General features: G+C 46.5%; 1 protein-coding gene across 1 annotated transcript in view; it reads right to left on the bottom strand.

The window, feature by feature from the left end:
• Positions 1-16,556, bottom strand: part of NRK (Nik related kinase) — a 139,101-nt gene that overhangs the window by 118,254 nt on the left and 4,291 nt on the right. Inside the window, exon 2 of the mRNA XM_048514491.1 lies at positions 12,619-12,684. Coding sequence (XP_048370448.1) covers positions 12,619-12,684 — 66 coding nt within the window. The remainder of the gene's footprint in view (positions 1-12,618; positions 12,685-16,556) is intronic.

Below are 16,556 nucleotides of genomic sequence, written 5' to 3'. Positions count from 1 at the left end.
GGTGGGGGGGGGGGGGGGTGGGGGGGGGGGGGGGTGGGGGGGGGGGGGGGTGGGGGGGGGGGGGGGTGGGGGGGGGGGGGGGTGGGGGGGGGGGGGGGTGGGGGGGGGGGGGGGTGGGGGGGGGGGGGGGGTGGGGGGGGGGGGGGGGTGGGGGGGGGTGGGGGTGGGGGGGGGGGTGGGGGGTGGGGGGGGTGTGGGGGGGGGGGGGTGGGGGGGGGGGGGGGGGGGGGGGGGGGGGGGGGGGGGGGGGGGGGGGTGGGTGGGTGGGGGGGGGGGGGGGGGGGGGGGGGGGGGGGGGGGGGGGTGGGGGGGGGGGGGGGTGGGGGGGGGGGGGGGTGGGGGGGGTTGTTGTTGTTGTTGTTGTTGTTGTTGTTGTTGTTGTTGTTGTTGTTTATTTGGTTTATAGACCGCCCTCCCCCGGAGGTCTCAGGGCAGTGAACAGCATATAAATAGAGCACGCATATCTGATTAAAATCCGTTAAGTATCAATTAATACAGGCTCTAATAAATATAAACCCTACCCCATTAAAATGCAGCATTATTAAAATTAACACAAAAGATGGCACCTACTATCAATTCCCTCAAAAACTCAAAGGGGAGGGGCAGTAGGATCCACTTGATGTTATAAAGAGAAGGGGGGGCCATCAACGGCTAGTCTCCCCAAAGGCCCGGCGGAACAGCTCAGTCTTGCAGGCCCTGCGGAACTCATTGATCCCGCAGGGCCCGGACAGCTGGTGGAAGAGCGTTGGGTTCGATTCTCCACTCCACATGAAGCCTCTACCTCGGAGGGTGGGGAGTCTCCTTCTGTGGAGGTTTTTGAAGAGAGGCTGGATGGCCACCTGTCAGGAGTGCTTGGATTGTGTGTTCCTGCATGGCAGGGGGTTGGACTGGATGGCCCTTGGGGGTCTCTTCCAACTCTATGATTCTGTGATTCTAGTCACAGTTATCTCAGAATGCTGTCAGCCCAACCAACCTCACAAGGTGTCTGTTGTGGGGAGAGGAAGGGAAAGGAATTTGCCAGCTGCTTTGAGACTCCTTGTGGTTGAGAAAACTACTCTTCTTCTCCTTCTCCTTCTTCTTCATACAAATCAGTGCTACAGCATGGAAGTCAAACTATGACCCTATATATGTGAGGGTCTTAGTGTGGAAAAGAGTCTCTGGTCGTGTTCAAAGGTACTCCGACCAAATTAATTCATGTTTTAAATTGATGAAGGGGGCAACTCCTCCCTCCAAAGAAACACAGCATAAATCTCACTCGGATTGGTGGTTTCCGCACAGCTCAAATATAATGAGCTGAGGACGTTTTTTATGGGGAAGAACTTCGCACAGGGCTCTTCCCCGAAATGGGTTCAGCCCGTTATATTTCCCTCAACCCAGGTCTAACAAAAATCTCTAAACTCGCAATCTTTTGGGAGAAACTGAAGGAGTCACAGCAACCCGGACTGTTTGCCCTTGCTTCCTGGAGGGGTGAAGGCAAAGCGGGGAAACTGGGTTCATTCATAATGTGTTACGCACATTCCTCGTGTGCTGTGCGGAAACCACCACCGTCTCCCAGAAACTCTGGTCTGCCACTGCTGACACTCAAGGGTAGAAAAAACAACAAAGAAGACGAGGGCAAAAAAAAGAGACGGAACCGAGCAGGTGGGAATGACCTCCGCCTGGAAGAAGGCCGCTGATTCAGAGGGAAACTGGAGAAAAACTGCTTACCTGCGTGCTCTTCTGTCTCTGCAAGCAAAACAGAGGGAGACTTCGTTGTTGGAAACGCAGAGGGGGCAATCTGCACTTCCAAGGGGGTGTGGCCGCCATCTGTCCTTCTTTTCCAGGCCTGCAGTTCTGCTGCCAGTCAGAGTAAACAATGCTGAGCTTGGCAGACTCCGTAGAAAGATGCTCCATGGAGTCACCGGCGTGGCTCAGAGGTCAGAGCCTGGGAGCAGAAGGATTTCAGGCGGATCAAGGGGCGGGGCTTGGCATTTTAGAGGTAGGGTCTACTGGACCTGTTCCATCTGGAGGAGGAGGAGGAGGAGGAGGAGGAGGAAGAGGAAGAGGAGGAGGAAGAAGAGGAGGAGGAGGAGGAGGAGGAGGAAGAAGAGGAAGAGGAAGAGGAAGAGGAAGAGGAAGAGGAAGAGGAAGAAGAAGAAGAAGAAGAAGAAGAAGAAGAAGAAGAAGAAGAAGAAGAAGAAGAAGAAGAAGAAGAAGAAGAAGAAGAAGAATTATTATCATCATCATCATCATCATCATCTAGGAAAAATGTATCAAGGGCTTCTTCCACACATGCAGAACAATCCACATTCAATCCACTTTCACAACTGTTTGCAAGTGAATTTTGCTATTCCGCACAGTAAAATCCAGCTGCAAAGTGGATTGAAAGTGTATTATTCTGCATGTGTGGAAGGGGCCTAGGAAAATGGAGAGCTGGAAAACTCAGATTTTGCCCCGGACTCCATTTTCCCTAGATACGCCTCTGCCACAGAGTCACAGGCACAAGAACCTTCCCACATTCCCCCTCCCCCAACAACTGATACCCAGAGGTACACTGCCTCTGAACAGGGAGGCTCGTTTAGCTAGCATGGACAAGAACCCTTCTCTCGCAACCCATTCATTGTCAACTCAAAGACACCCCAACACAATGTCGCTCAGTATGCGCCCGTAATTTGATGCCCCAATGTACACACATTCAGGATTGATGTGAGTGATGGATCACGCTCATCATTTGGACACATTCCTACACGGGAGAGGCTTCTGTATGGGAAATGGGTAGGATCCTCAGCCCCCAGGTCACTTCAAGAAAACTTTTGAAAAAAAGTTTTCCTCAACAGGAGGACATTGGGGGGCCAGCTTGACTTACCCAGCACTTGGAAGTGACCCTTCGGAGAAATGGCTAGTCCATTATTCGTCCCTGGAGCCCCCCAGACTCTCCCGAGGCGGCCGTTTCCTTCCACCGGTTGTGAATTATCGAAAAAGGGCAGCCGTCCAGCAAAGCCATCCAACGGAAATAAAGCACTAGAGTTTCCTCAAAGGAACCATAGAAGACCCAACTCTTCTTGCTGAGCTCAGCAGGCAAGAAACCAGGGAGAGAAGGAAACAGCTCTGTCCTGCAGGAAAACGCTCCCTCAGATACAGTCTGCTCTGAAGGAAACAACAGCAGCAGCAGAAGGCCATTGCTTTCACATCCTACATGTGAGCTCCCAAAGGCACCTGGTGGGCCACCACGAGTAGCAGAGAGCTGGACTAGATGGACTCTGGTCTGATCCAACAGGCTCGTTCTTATGTTCTTAAGGCCATTGCTTTCACCTCCTGCAGGTGAGCTCCCAAAGGCACCTGGTGGGTCACCACGAGTAGCAGAGAGCTGGACTAGATGGACTCTGGTCTGATCCAACAGGCTCGTTCTTATGTTCTTAAGGCCATTGCTTTCACCTCCTGCAGGTGAGCTCCCAAAGGCACCTGGTGGGCCACCACGAGTAGCAGAGAGCTGGACTAGATGGACTCTGGTCTGATCCAACAGGCTCGTTCTTATGTTCTTAAGGCCATTGCTTTCACCTCCTGCAGGTGAGCTCCCAAAGGCACCTGGTGGGTCACCACGAGTAGCAGAGAGCTGGACTAGATGGACTCTGGTCTGATCCAACAGGCTCGTTCTTATGTTCTTAAGGCCATTGCTTTCACCTCCTGCAGGTGAGCTCCCAAAGGCACCTGGTGGGCCACCACGAGTAGCAGAGAGCTGGACTAGATGGACTCTGGTCTGATCCAACAGGCTCGTTCTTATGTTCTTAAGGCCATTGCTTTCACCTCCTGCAGGTGAGCTCCCAAAGGCACCTGGGGGGCCACCACGAGTAGCAGAGAGCTGGACTAGATGGACTCTGGTCTGATCCAACAGGCTCGTTCTTATGTTCTTAAGGCCATTGCTTTCACCTCCTGCAGGTGAGCTCCCAAAGGCACCTGGTGGGCCACCACGAGTAGCAGAGAGCTGGACTAGATGGACTCTGGTCTGATCCAACAGGCTCGTTCTTATGTTCTTAAGGCCATTGCTTTCACCTCCTGCAGGTGAGCTCCCAAAGGCACCTGGTGGGCCACCACGAGTAGCAGAGAGCTGGACTAGATGGACTCTGGTCTGATCCAACAGGCTCGTTCTTATGTTCTTAAGGCCATTGCTTTCACCTCCTGCAGGTGAGCTCCCAAAGGCACCTGGGGGGCCACTGCGAGTAGCCAAGTGCTGGACTAGATGGACTCTGGTCTGATCCAGCAGGCTAGTTCTTATGTTCTTTTGTTCTTGACAGCCATTTGTGGGAAAGTGTCTAGATTCAATGGTGGATTCTGCATAGCATATATTTAACAGGTTGCAGTCATTATCAGGGGTGGGATCCAAAAATGTTAGTAACAGGTTCCCATGGTGGTGGGATTCAAACTGTGGCGTAGCGCCAATGGGGCTGGGCGGGGCACGATGTGGGAGTGACCGGGCATTCCGGGGGCGGGCCATTCCTGGGCGGGGCTGTGGCAAGGACGCAGCCGCTGCGCCGGTCCTTGGGTGGGAAACGAATGCACGTAGGCGCAGGCTGCCACGCACGTCAGTGCACCTCCTGCTAGACTGCTTCAAGTTCTGCGCGCTACTGCTGAGAGGAGGGGCGTAACTAAGGCAAAAATCACGGGGCAAAATCGCCAATGAGTAACTCCCTCTCGGCACACACAAATAATTAGGAACCTACTCTCGGGAACCTGTGAGAACCTGCTGGATCCCACCTCTGGTCATTATGAAGGAAACCGTTTCCCTTTTTCCCAATTGCATGTGTGCCTTTCACCCATTCAGGTAGCGACTGGAGTCCATGAAAACAATCCAGGTTGCTTTCGCGCCTTCGCACAGAGACACTTGTCTCTCTTTTATTTCCCACGACACATGCATAGCTCTGCAGGCGTACAGGAATGAACCCCTATAGCCGTGCTGACTGTCCCACAGTTTGATGATTGGCTTACCTGCAAAGCTGCGTAAGTGCAACACACAAAATTTAAAAAAAGGGAAAAGGGACCTCCCTTCAGCGTGGGAATTCAAATAATTCAACAACCGGTTCCAGTGGTGGGATTAAAATAATTTAACAACTGGTGGTTTACAAGCACCATTTTAACAGCCGGTTCTGCTGAAGTGGCCATAACTCCTGCCCATAACTCCTGCTCTTTGGACAGCTTAACAGTATCTGAGCCGGGCAGGTTTCCTTCAGAAATATTAGAGAGGAAGAGTTTGATTATTGCTCTTTTGTTTGTAAAGAAAAACACCACTCAAGGTAAGTCGGAGCGGTTATTGGGAAGGCGGGCCTCATCCGGGCGCATGGTGTCGGGTGCAAAGTCCTAGGGAGAACGGGGCTTCCAGCTGGCTTTGGGGTGGATAATGATCTTTTCAGCTCTGTTTTGCCACACAGGCGGTCATTTTGGGGTGCCGTTGAGGGGGGCTAAGGCAGTTAAGTCCCGTGTCATTGGGTTGAAGGATGGGGAAGGAGGAGGAGAGTTTGGGTTTATACCAGAGGTGGGATCCAGCAGGTTCTCACAGGTTCCCGAGAGTAGGTTACTAATTATTTGTGTGTGCCGAGAGGGGGTTACTAATGGGTGATTTTGCCACGTGATTTTTGCCTTAGTGACGCCCCTCCTCTCAGCAGTAGCGCGCAGAATTTGAAGCAGTTGAGCAGGAGGTGCACCGGCGTGCGTGGCAGCCTGCGCCTGCGTGCATTCGTTTCCCGCCCAAGGACCGGCGCAGCGGCTGCGTCCTTGCCACAGCCCCTCCCAGGAATGCCCGGCCACGCCCCCGTCGTGCCCCGCCCAGCCCCATTGGCGCTATGCCACAGTTTGAATCCCACCACCATGGGAACCTGTTACTAAAATTTTTGGCTCCCACCACTGCCACCACTGCCTCCCTTCATATAATAGACTGGCAATACTCACCTTGACAGAGTGAGGCTCTTATTCAGCATAAAGCAGTTTTTTGTGCATGCTCAGCTCATAGTCCCAGGCCACAGAAAGAAACTAGTTATGGGCCCTTTCCCCACTTACTGTCTGCGTGGGGCAGTCAAAAGGTGCCGTTTCTTCAGCGCCAGAAATGACGCGCGATGAGGGGACGCGAGAGCGGCAGAGTTGGGGCGGCTGCGTTGTCATGGGGAGCGCCGCTGGACCCCGCGCTATTTGGGGAGAGTAGCGCGCAGCAAACGGTAAGTGGGGAAAGGGCCAATGTGTACCGGATCTGGCTTGGGAAATAGCTAGAGATTTGGAGGTGGAGCCCAAGGAGGGCAAGGTTTGCACACAAGAAGAAGAAGGAGGAGGAGGAGGAGGAGGAGGAGGAGGAGGAGGAGGAGGAGGAGGAGGAGGAGGAGGAGGAGGTGGAGGAGTTTGGATTTATATCCCACCTTTCCCTCCTGTAAGGTGGCTTACAAGCGCCTTTCCCTTCCTCTCCCCACAACAGACACTTTGTGGGGTAGGTGGGGCTGAGAGAGTTCTGAGAGAACTGTGACGAGTCCAAGATCACCCAGCAGGAATGTAGGAGTGCGGAAACACATCTGGTTCACCAGATAAGCCTCTGCCTCTTAGGTGGAGGAGTGGAGAATCAAACCCGGTTCTGCAGATTAGAATCCACCTGCTCTTAACCACTACACCACGCTGGCCTCTCAGTATTTCCACTATTAGGCCACATGGAAACGCCACTAGAAAAAAAATATGGATCTCTCACAAGGAATATAATTGCAGCTGCAGGAATGTTAGCGGCAAGTTATTGGAAACAGCCCAATAATCCACCAACGGAGACACAGCTGAGGAAGTATTGGCTAATGATGGCAACGGATAAGATAAAAAGGAGTCAGGGGAGGGCGGGTTATAAGGACACCAACTCTTCCTGCAAAGATTGGCTTTGATACTTTAATTATTGGAATCAAGCTACACTAGAGGAGATGCAAAACCTGCATTCCTAAATTGTATCTAAAGAGGTTAGATTTAAGGAAAAAATAATTTATCTTCATTTAGAAGAAGAAGAAGAGTTTGGATTTGTATCCCCCCCTTTTCTCTCCTGTAAGGAGAATCAAGGTGGCTTACAATCTCCTTTCCCTCCCCCCCCCAACAAATACCCTATGAGGTGGGTGGGGCTGAGAGAGCTCAGAAGAACTGTGACCAGCCCAAGGTCATCTAGCTGGAGTGCGTTGGAGTGCACAAGCTAATCTGGTTCACCAGATGAGCCTCCACAGCTCAAGTGGCAGAGCAGGGAATCAAACCCGGTTCTCCAGATTAGAGTGCACCTGCTCTTAACCACTACACCATGCTGGCTTTACTTATTTACTTATTTATGTTCTATATTTGTAAGCCATACGTGTTTTAAATGTGCTTTGCGTGAGTGACTGGAAAAGACAATAATCCCAGGAAAAGTTGAAGGCAGCAGGAAAAGAGAAAACCAAACATGAGATGGATTAACTCAGCCAAGGAAAACCAGGAGCTTCCGCTTGCAAGACCTCAGAAAGACTGTTCAGGATTGGATGTAAAAGGTCTACCAATCTTTATGGCTCCCAATCTTGATCCTCCTTGATCTCAGATTGCAAATGCCTTAGCAGACCAGGTGCTCAGGAGCAGCAGCAGCAGCAGAAGGCCATTGCTTTCACCTCCTGCATGTGAGCTCCCCAAGGCACCTGGTGGGCCACTGCGAGTAGCAGAGAGCTGGACTAGATGGACTCTGGTCTGATCCAGCTGGCTCGTTCTTATGTTCTTATGTTCTTATGTCTGGCATCCATGCCCTACAAGGAGAGACTTAGGGAGCTGGGGATATTTAGTTTGGTGAAGAGAAGGTTAAGGGGTGACAGGATAGCCCTGTTCATATGTTTGAAGGGATGTCGTGTTCGTGAGGGAGCAAGCTCGTTTTCTGCTGCTCCAGAGACCAGGAGCAGGAGTCATGGGTTCAAGGGGAAGGAAAAGAGATTCCACTGAAACATGAGGAAGAACTTCCTGACCGTCACAGTGGAAGGCACTACCTCGGAGTGTGGTGGTGTGTCTGCAGGATTTGAAAGAGAGGCTGGCTGGCCATCTGTCAGGAGTGCTTTGATGGTGTGTTCCTGCATTTCAGGAAGCTGGGAGCAAACAAGAGAAGGGTGCACAACGAGACAGGAAGGGTGCAGCTGTGTGGGAGGGAAGGGTGAATCAGCAAGAACCTGGTGGTGGGTAGAGGGTGGGAGAGGACCAGTGGTGGGATCCAAAAATTTTAGTAACAGGTTCCCATGGTGGTGGGATTCAAACTGGCGTAGCGCCAATGGGGCTGGGCGGGGCACGACGGGGGCGTGGCCGGGCATTCTGGGGGCGGGGCATTCCTGGGCAGGGCTCTGGCAAGAACGCAGCTGCTGTGGGTGGGGGGATCCAAAAATTTTAGTAACAGGTTCCCATGGTGGTGGGATTCAAACAGTGGCGTAGCGCCAATGGGGCTCGGCGGGGCACGACGGGGGCGTGGCCGGGCATTCCGGGGGCGGGGCATCAATAATTTCTCTGTTACTGTAAAAAACTCTTACTGTAAAAAAAAAGTTCCTCATTTCCAGCTGGTATCTTTACGTACGTAATTTAAACTCATTATAGCAAGTCCTATCGTCTACTGCCAACAGAAACAACTACTTCTCCTCTAATTGACTGCCTGTCAAATACTTACTTCTTTCAAATACTTAATTGTGTTTCTAGAAATCGAAAGAAGGAGACTTTCCTTCAACAAGGAACTTTGCCATATTTCTAAAACATGTTTCTAAAACAGCCCAACAGGGAGAATTATCCCGTTTTCTGCCTTCGCTAACCAGCCACATAGGAGACAACAGGACTTTGTGATTTTTGGACCTCATGGAATTTCGAACGGAAAAGCAGACCCAATTGGTAACCCCCTCTCGGCACACACAAATAATTAGGAACCCACTCTCGGGAACTGGTGAGAACCTGCTGGATCCCACCTCTGCTGTCATGTCACCTCTTAACCTTCTCATTATTCCCCCCTCCACCCCCCAGGCTGCATCTTTCAATTCCATTCCAAAACCTTTATTGGCATTATAAATTACAGAGTTAGTAGAAAAGGGGCATTTATCTACTAACTGAGACATTAAAACATTAAAATACATTAAAACATTAAAATACATTAAAACATTAAATACATTAAAACAATGTTGAACATTCACAACCACGCCTTGTAAACCGCACATATAAATTAATTTAACCATTACTACTATGTAGGCAATGATTGCGCCTGACCAAATAGTGCCTCAAAAAACTTGCAACATTCTCACAGACAGGATCACAGGACCCGTTGAGTAGAAAGTTCATCACAGATGATAACCTGACAGCGTTTGAGCTCTCTACCAATGGACAGATGTACGTGGAGCGTAACGACTCGTATATTGGACATTCCAATAGTACATGTTGAACCGTCTCAGCAAGGGCCATGTTACATTGACATAACCTGTTCTGCTGATACAGTTCTACAGAGGAATCATTGAGTCTGTCATCTGCACCTCTATAACTGTGTGGTTTGGTTCTGCAACCCAACAAGATCGACACAGACTTCAGAGAATAATCAGAACTGCAGAAAAAACAATTGCTGCTAACTTGCCTTCCATTGAGGACCTGTATACTGCACGGGTCAAAAAAAGGGCTGTGAAAATATTTACTGACCCCTCGCATCCTGGACATAAACTGTTTCAACTCTTACCCTCTAAACGTCGCTACAGAGCACTGCACACCAAGACAACTAGACATAAGAACAGTTTTTTCCCGAATGCCATCACTCTGCTAAACAAATAATTCCCTCGATAATGTTAAACTATTTATTATATATTAATTATATAATTACTGCACTTCTTTTTTTTCATCATTCCTATTACCCATTTCCTCCCACTTATGACTGTATGATTATAGCCTGTGCTGACATTTCATTTCATTTTATTTTATGATTTTACATTTTATGTTTTTCATTACTATTGATTGTTTCCTGATTGCTTACTAGACCTATATGACAATCATTAAGTGTTGTACCTCATGATTCTTGACAAATGTATTTTTCTTTTATGTACACTGAGAGCATATGCACCGGAGACAAATTCCTTGTGTGTCCAATCACACTTGGCCAATAAAGATTCTATTCTATTCTATTCTATGTACCACTGAAGGCAGGGCTGTCTGAATGTGTCCTAAAGCAAGATCTTTGAACACAAATTGGCTGTTCCAGCAGAAATAGCTCAAGACATCAGACACATTAAATTTCCTTATAACCAAGTAAGACTGTTAGTATGTCAAACCCTTTAGAGCAGAAGTGTCTAACTATGACTCTGCAGATGTTCATGGACTATGATTTCCACCAGTCCATGAACATCTGGAGGGTCATAGGTTGGAGACCGCAGCTTTAGAGTCTACTCTGACAGGCACCAACACTGCAAAGTCTCTAAGGGAGTATTTTCCACCCCCTGAAATCTATTTACTGCTAGGTACTCAATATGGGATCTTCTACATGCAAACTAGTCATTGTGACTATGGTCTTTCCACTATCAAAATACATATTGGTTCCTGCGGCAGAAAATTACAACTGTTAAAACTGTAATAATAAAACAGGCAGTTGAAATTATGCTGTGCTTTTTTTATTGATGTCAGAGATTTCTACTCCATCCATCAGCCAATAAAATAAGACACACAGCGGCTTACAAGAAAGCTTACAACAGAAAATACAAAATGTCACATAAAATTCAAAAGTTGCACTAAAAACAACATGAAACAATTAAAGCAGGCAATAAACAATCCAGGAAAAGAAACATAGTAGAATCAAACTGATCCAAGGCACCAGAACGCAACCCATCCACCCCCACCTACAAAAAACAGAACAGCATGAGAGAGCAAACCAGTAGACTAAAGAAGAATAAAAGAAAGAGAAAGATCAGTAGGGTAGAGTAGCGATTTAACTACTGGACAGAATAGTCTTGAAAAACAGGGTACTCTACAGTGGGTGGTTCACTCCATCTAACAATAGGGCTGGTCTCGCACTCTAGCCCAGTGAACTTCCTCAGGAAAATGACTGAAGAAGGAAGGACACTTAGGAATGATAACCAAAAGAGCAGGTACAGGTCAGTCATGGAGAGAGAAGAAGAAGAGTTTGGATTTATACCCCCCCTTTCTGTCCCGTAAGGCAACTCAAAGGGGCTGACAATCTCCTTTCCCTTCCCCCCCCCCACAACACACGCCCTGTGAGGTAGGTGGGGCTGAGAGAGCTCCGAAGAACTGTGACTAGTCCAAGGTCACCCAGCTGACGTGTGTTGGAGTGTACAGGCTAATCTGGTTCACCAGATAAGCCTACACAGCTCAAGTGGCAGAATGGGGAATCTAACACGGTTCTGCTGCCCTTAACCACTACACCACACTGGCTCTGTTCACAAGCCCTGTTCACAAGTTACAATGAACTTGTGTACAATCCATGTACAGTGTACACTTGACTTTTCTTTATACATGTATTAAGTAATTCTCATCTTACATTCAGGGCATGTATAGTTGAACATGTATAGTTGAACATTCAGGGCATGTATAGTGTGATTTAAACCACATATTTATCCAGGTATTGGCCTCCAGTTTCCTTTGTAAAGTGAACATACATTAGCTCTTCATTGCAAAGAGATACAGGATGCATGTGTCTTCATTGTAACAAGACTAGTGAACAGGAGTTTGCTTGGACCCTACATCCCAATACAACAAATAATTCTTGCTACCCTGTATCAACTTGGATTGTATGTGAATGTCAATGGCAAATGTTTGTCAGTGACAAGAAACTGAAGGTTTGTCAGTGACAAGAAACAGCCAGGTTAAGGTTTCAGCTTGCTCTTTCCCTGTCCTTCAATATGCAGAAAACTTTTTAGAAATCTTCCCTCTAACTGCAATTTTTTTGACAACGTCCACATTCAAAAGTGTTAAATTCTAATTTGTTCCTTGTTCACAAATCAGGATTAAACCTGCCTCGTAGGCAAGAAACAAATCCCAGATGTTGACATCAGAAACAAACTGTGGTTAGATCAAAGTCTTCCTAAAAGGTGGCCCAACTTGGATGTCACAGTTGTGTTGTGACAGAAGATTTCCTGATATGAGAAGCTTTAGGTCTACCCACATTCATTGTGATGTTTGCATATGGTTGCAATTTAGGAAGTCTTCAGCTTCACATATGAGGGGGTGGGGGAAAGCGTGTGACTTCAAGAATGGGGTTTGCTCACAACATCTGTATACTGCTTATGAGACAAGAATGGAATGACTGAATAAACCCAGCAATAAAACACCAGTCAGTTAAAAGATACTGGTTTCCAAACATCAATCAAGAGTGAAAATGCATTCTATCCTGAGATACAGTCTCCAAACTATAAGACATTCAAAAAAGAGAATTGCACAGAATGAACAACACAGTAGCCTCTGTGGAAGCTCACTTATCAAGAGAAGCAGCAAGGAAAATACACAAACACACAAAAACCAGGGCTTAAACCAGTTTTGCTTAGGATCTGGTGGCATTATTTATACCGTAACACTAAAATAAAAGAGTTAAGCTGTACAAGTCATATCCAGTATTTAGTTATGTGCATTTGCTATGAAATATATTCAATAATTTTTAAAAGGATCTCAGACCTTATAAACTTGTCCATACGTCCCATTTCCAACAACTTGAACCAATTCAAATATCCCTGCTGGATCCTGGGGGAGAAAAAAAAAAGCATCTTAGTGACTTTTATTCAAACCAGATCAGCATTTTTTAAATTGTATCTTTATTTTATTTATTTTAGACTTATACTCCTCCCCTCCCCTGGTCACAGGACTTGAGGTGGTAATGTTTTAAGGAAATGCCTCTCAAATTCACTTTATAAAAAGACAGTCTATTGGAGAGATCTCCTCAAATTCAAATCTCTTTGAAAGTAACTGGAGCTGTGGAAGGTCCAAGCAAAACAAAAGCTTAAATTTGGACACAGCATATAACACTTCTCTCTGTGATACACCTCTGAAGATGCCGGCCACAGATGCCGGCAAAATGTTAGGAACAAGATCTACCAGACCATGGCCACACAGCCCAGAAAACCCACACTAACCAAAAACCTAAATGTTAGGAGTAAGGATTTTCTGTGCTTTCCTCCTTTATTGTTTTGTAACTGGGTTCTGTATCATGTTCCATTCTTATTTAACACTAGTTAAACTAGGATTTTTAATATTCATTCTGAAATAGGATCATTCATAATTTGATGTGGTTCTCTGTTAATCTACATTTTGCCCTACTATGTCAGTGATGCATGTTGATAAAATATTTCTAATCTCAACAAAACTTTACATAATGTGGCATCAAGGTTGCTTAACGGACAGCATTTTCACCAATCTGGCCATGCATGTAAGGAACATGGGGAGAAGGAATGAATTCAAAGAAATTGTACCTATACATGGGTTTGATCCAACCAGCTTTTTCCACTAGTGAACAAAGAGGACTCCCCTCTGACCACCCCAAAAGGCTATGCTGGGGATCAGGGAAATGGCCTGGGCAAAAGCCACATAGAACAGGGGATGTAGTAAGGAAAGGAATTTGGTGAGACTGAAAAAGCTGTCTGGGTCCAACCCACAACATTCTATTAAAAATTGGGAAGTGAAAAAGGGTAAAAGAAGAATTTCCCAATGCACCAAATACACATTGAAAACCAGAGCCAAGAAACCAGAGCCCCAAATTCAGGGAGAAAATTGAATGAAGAGCAATTCTGAACCATTCCTAGTTATGCAAACAGTTGGTAGAATTGAAAACAGTGCTTGGAACTTCAGTATTTCCCACCAGCAAGGAGTCAAAGGCACAGCTGTGCTCAAGGCCAAGTAGACTACAAGTGCTAGAATGTGAGAATGTAAAGGGAACCACAACTATTCTTAGACAGAACAAAACATTAAAGTCTGCAAAATCTTACCCAGGCCAAAGTAAGAAAACCCATTTAAAAAAACAACAGCTCAAAAAGAAACATAAGGAATACCCATCCCAAAATTATGCAGAAGCCAAGTCAAATCTTCACAGTAATATTGCAAGGATTCAAAAGGCAGAGTGCAACGTAACCATTTGAAAATACCCAAAAAAAAAAAATCTTTCTTGGACCTAGAAGTCCATCTCACTTGCACATCACATCAAGATATCTAGCCTGAAATTAAAATTCATAAAACTAGACTTTTTTTAGTGGTTGCCTCTCAAAAAAAGCTGCATTTTTAAATGATGTTAACAGTGAAAAACACAAATCCTATTCATTTAAAAGGCACTTTTTCTTTGCTGAACTTCCAAGACCTAATCTTAATTGATTTCCAGCCGCTGTCCTGAGACGTTTTCCTTGTATATCGAACAGGGCAGAAACCCAGAATTCTTATTATTTTACATTTAAAAGGAGTGCCTTATTAGGAGTTCTAGAATACAAGACACTCTAGAGTGATCCGCTCAGTTTCATCTCCTCTTTTGCAAAGCTTATCTTTTGCTTATTCAAACTGTGGGGGTTAAAAACTGTGCATACATTTTATTGCAAGACACCTTGTTCGGGTGCCTGGACTGGGCAGCAGAGGTGGGATCCAACCAATTCTCACCACTTCTCTAGAAGTGGTTACTAATTTTTTTCTGAGTGCCGAGAAGGGGTTACTAAAGCAACCTCCATGCCCAATAGGGACTGGAGGTGCGTGTGTGTGGCGGCGCCACTGTTTGAATCCCACCACCATTGGAACCTGTTATTAAAATTTTTGGATCCCACCACTGCTGGCCAGGATATAAAACTGAAAATAAATATTAGAATACAGTTTGAAAACCAGCTCCTCATTCCAACAACCACAGCAGAAACGAAAAACAAAACAGCACAATCACAGCTTCCACCTGGTTTAAATATGGAGGAAGTACACTATGCTCTGGCTTCCTGCACAGTTTTCTTTCTCATAGTGATGCAGAAAAGTATAAAAACAGCCAACCGGCCAGGTCAGTTGTCAGTTGTCTTGCCTCAGACCTTTCAGACTTTCTAAACCAATGATGAAGACAAAGCAAGAAAAGCAGCATATGGTACAGTGCATTATAGTAATTAACCTCAAAGTGATGGATGTTTGGGTCAAGATGTTGGCATCTGTCAAAGAGAAACGTAGCACACTTGGCAATGGCTGGATAACAGAGGGCTGTACAGGCTGTGGGATCCCAAATGCTAGCAGACAGAAAGCACTACACCAAAGACACAGCCAGTTCACATAATTAAGAACTTGGCCTGGTTTGAAGATGGAGGTGTAAAGTGAACAAGGACAGGGCAAGGACCAAAAGGCAGAGCATTAGGTAAAATTACCAGGCAAGGGCTGACTTAATTTTTTCATCATGGCCAAAGGTTATCCTAGGCTTGTGAATTGCCATTTGCCTACTCAGTGTAGTCACCTGTGCTGTGTCAGAACTGGTTTCTCAGTTACCAAACAAGGGCTTTTTTGCAAATCAGGGGAGAGGTAGCCCTTCTTTCCTGTTGATGCATCACTGGTTTCTTCTGTTGCAACATGTGGACAGCTGGACTAAGCATTCTGGAGGCTAGAAATGTGATTTAAGATTATCTGTCAGGTAGATCCTTGAGAAGAGAGCCAGACCAAAAAGGGACATGTGTGTACCTGTAACTTTAACGGTTGTAGATTTGGACATATGTAACATTTCTCAAAGCAGACGGATATTTGTTTGATAGTAATAGCAACAACATCAACAACAATAATCCAGAGTACTGGAACAGAAGCAACACCACAGCAAAAAGTCAATTACGCACACAATAGAGAGCTTTATCCATTGTGAGCAACTATTAATAAGGTATCGGAGCCCCATTTCCCTCAGTTGGGGAAAGTACTTTTGTACTACATAGATATGCATGTTAAGTGCCGTCAAGTCAGTTCTGACTCATGGTGACCCTGGGAATCAATGTCCTCCCAAATGTCCTATTGCTAACAGCTTTGCGCAAGTCTCGCAGACAGAGGGCTGTGGCTTGTCAATCGGTCTGATGTTGAGCTTTCTTCTTTTCTTGCTGCCTTCAGCTTTTTCTAGCATTGTTGTCTTTTCCAGTAACTCTTGTCTTCTCACAATGTGACCAAAGTACAATAGCAGTGACACATCCTTACACTTAGGAATATTTTTAGTTCCTTCACGGTTGCCCTTCCCAGGCTCGGTATCCTTCTGATTTCTTGACTGCAGTCTCCCTTTTGGTAGAAGATGGAGCCAAGGAATAGAAAATCCTGCACAGTATTAGTTTCCTCATTGTTCACCTTAAAATTGAGTAAGCCTCCAGTAGTCATTGCTTTTGCCTTCTCAAGGTTCAGCTGTAGTCCCGCTTTGGTTCTTTCTCCTCAAAGGCCCCTTCCGCACACACAAAATAATGAGTTTTCAAACCACTTTCACAACTGTTTGCAAGTGGATTTTGCCATTCCGCACAGCTTCAAAGAGCACTGAAAGCAGTTTCAAAGTGCATTATTCCTCATGTGCAGAATGAGCCAAACTTTCAACAGTTGTCATTTCAAGCCTTCACTGTTTTTGTCAGGAATGTAGTATCATCGGCATATCTCACATT

Source organism: Sphaerodactylus townsendi, linkage group LG13 (genome assembly GCF_021028975.2).
Source record: "Sphaerodactylus townsendi isolate TG3544 linkage group LG13, MPM_Stown_v2.3, whole genome shotgun sequence".
In the NCBI taxonomy this organism is placed as follows: Eukaryota; Metazoa; Chordata; class Lepidosauria; order Squamata; family Sphaerodactylidae; genus Sphaerodactylus; species Sphaerodactylus townsendi.
This window is presented reverse-complemented; position numbering and strand designations above follow the sequence as displayed.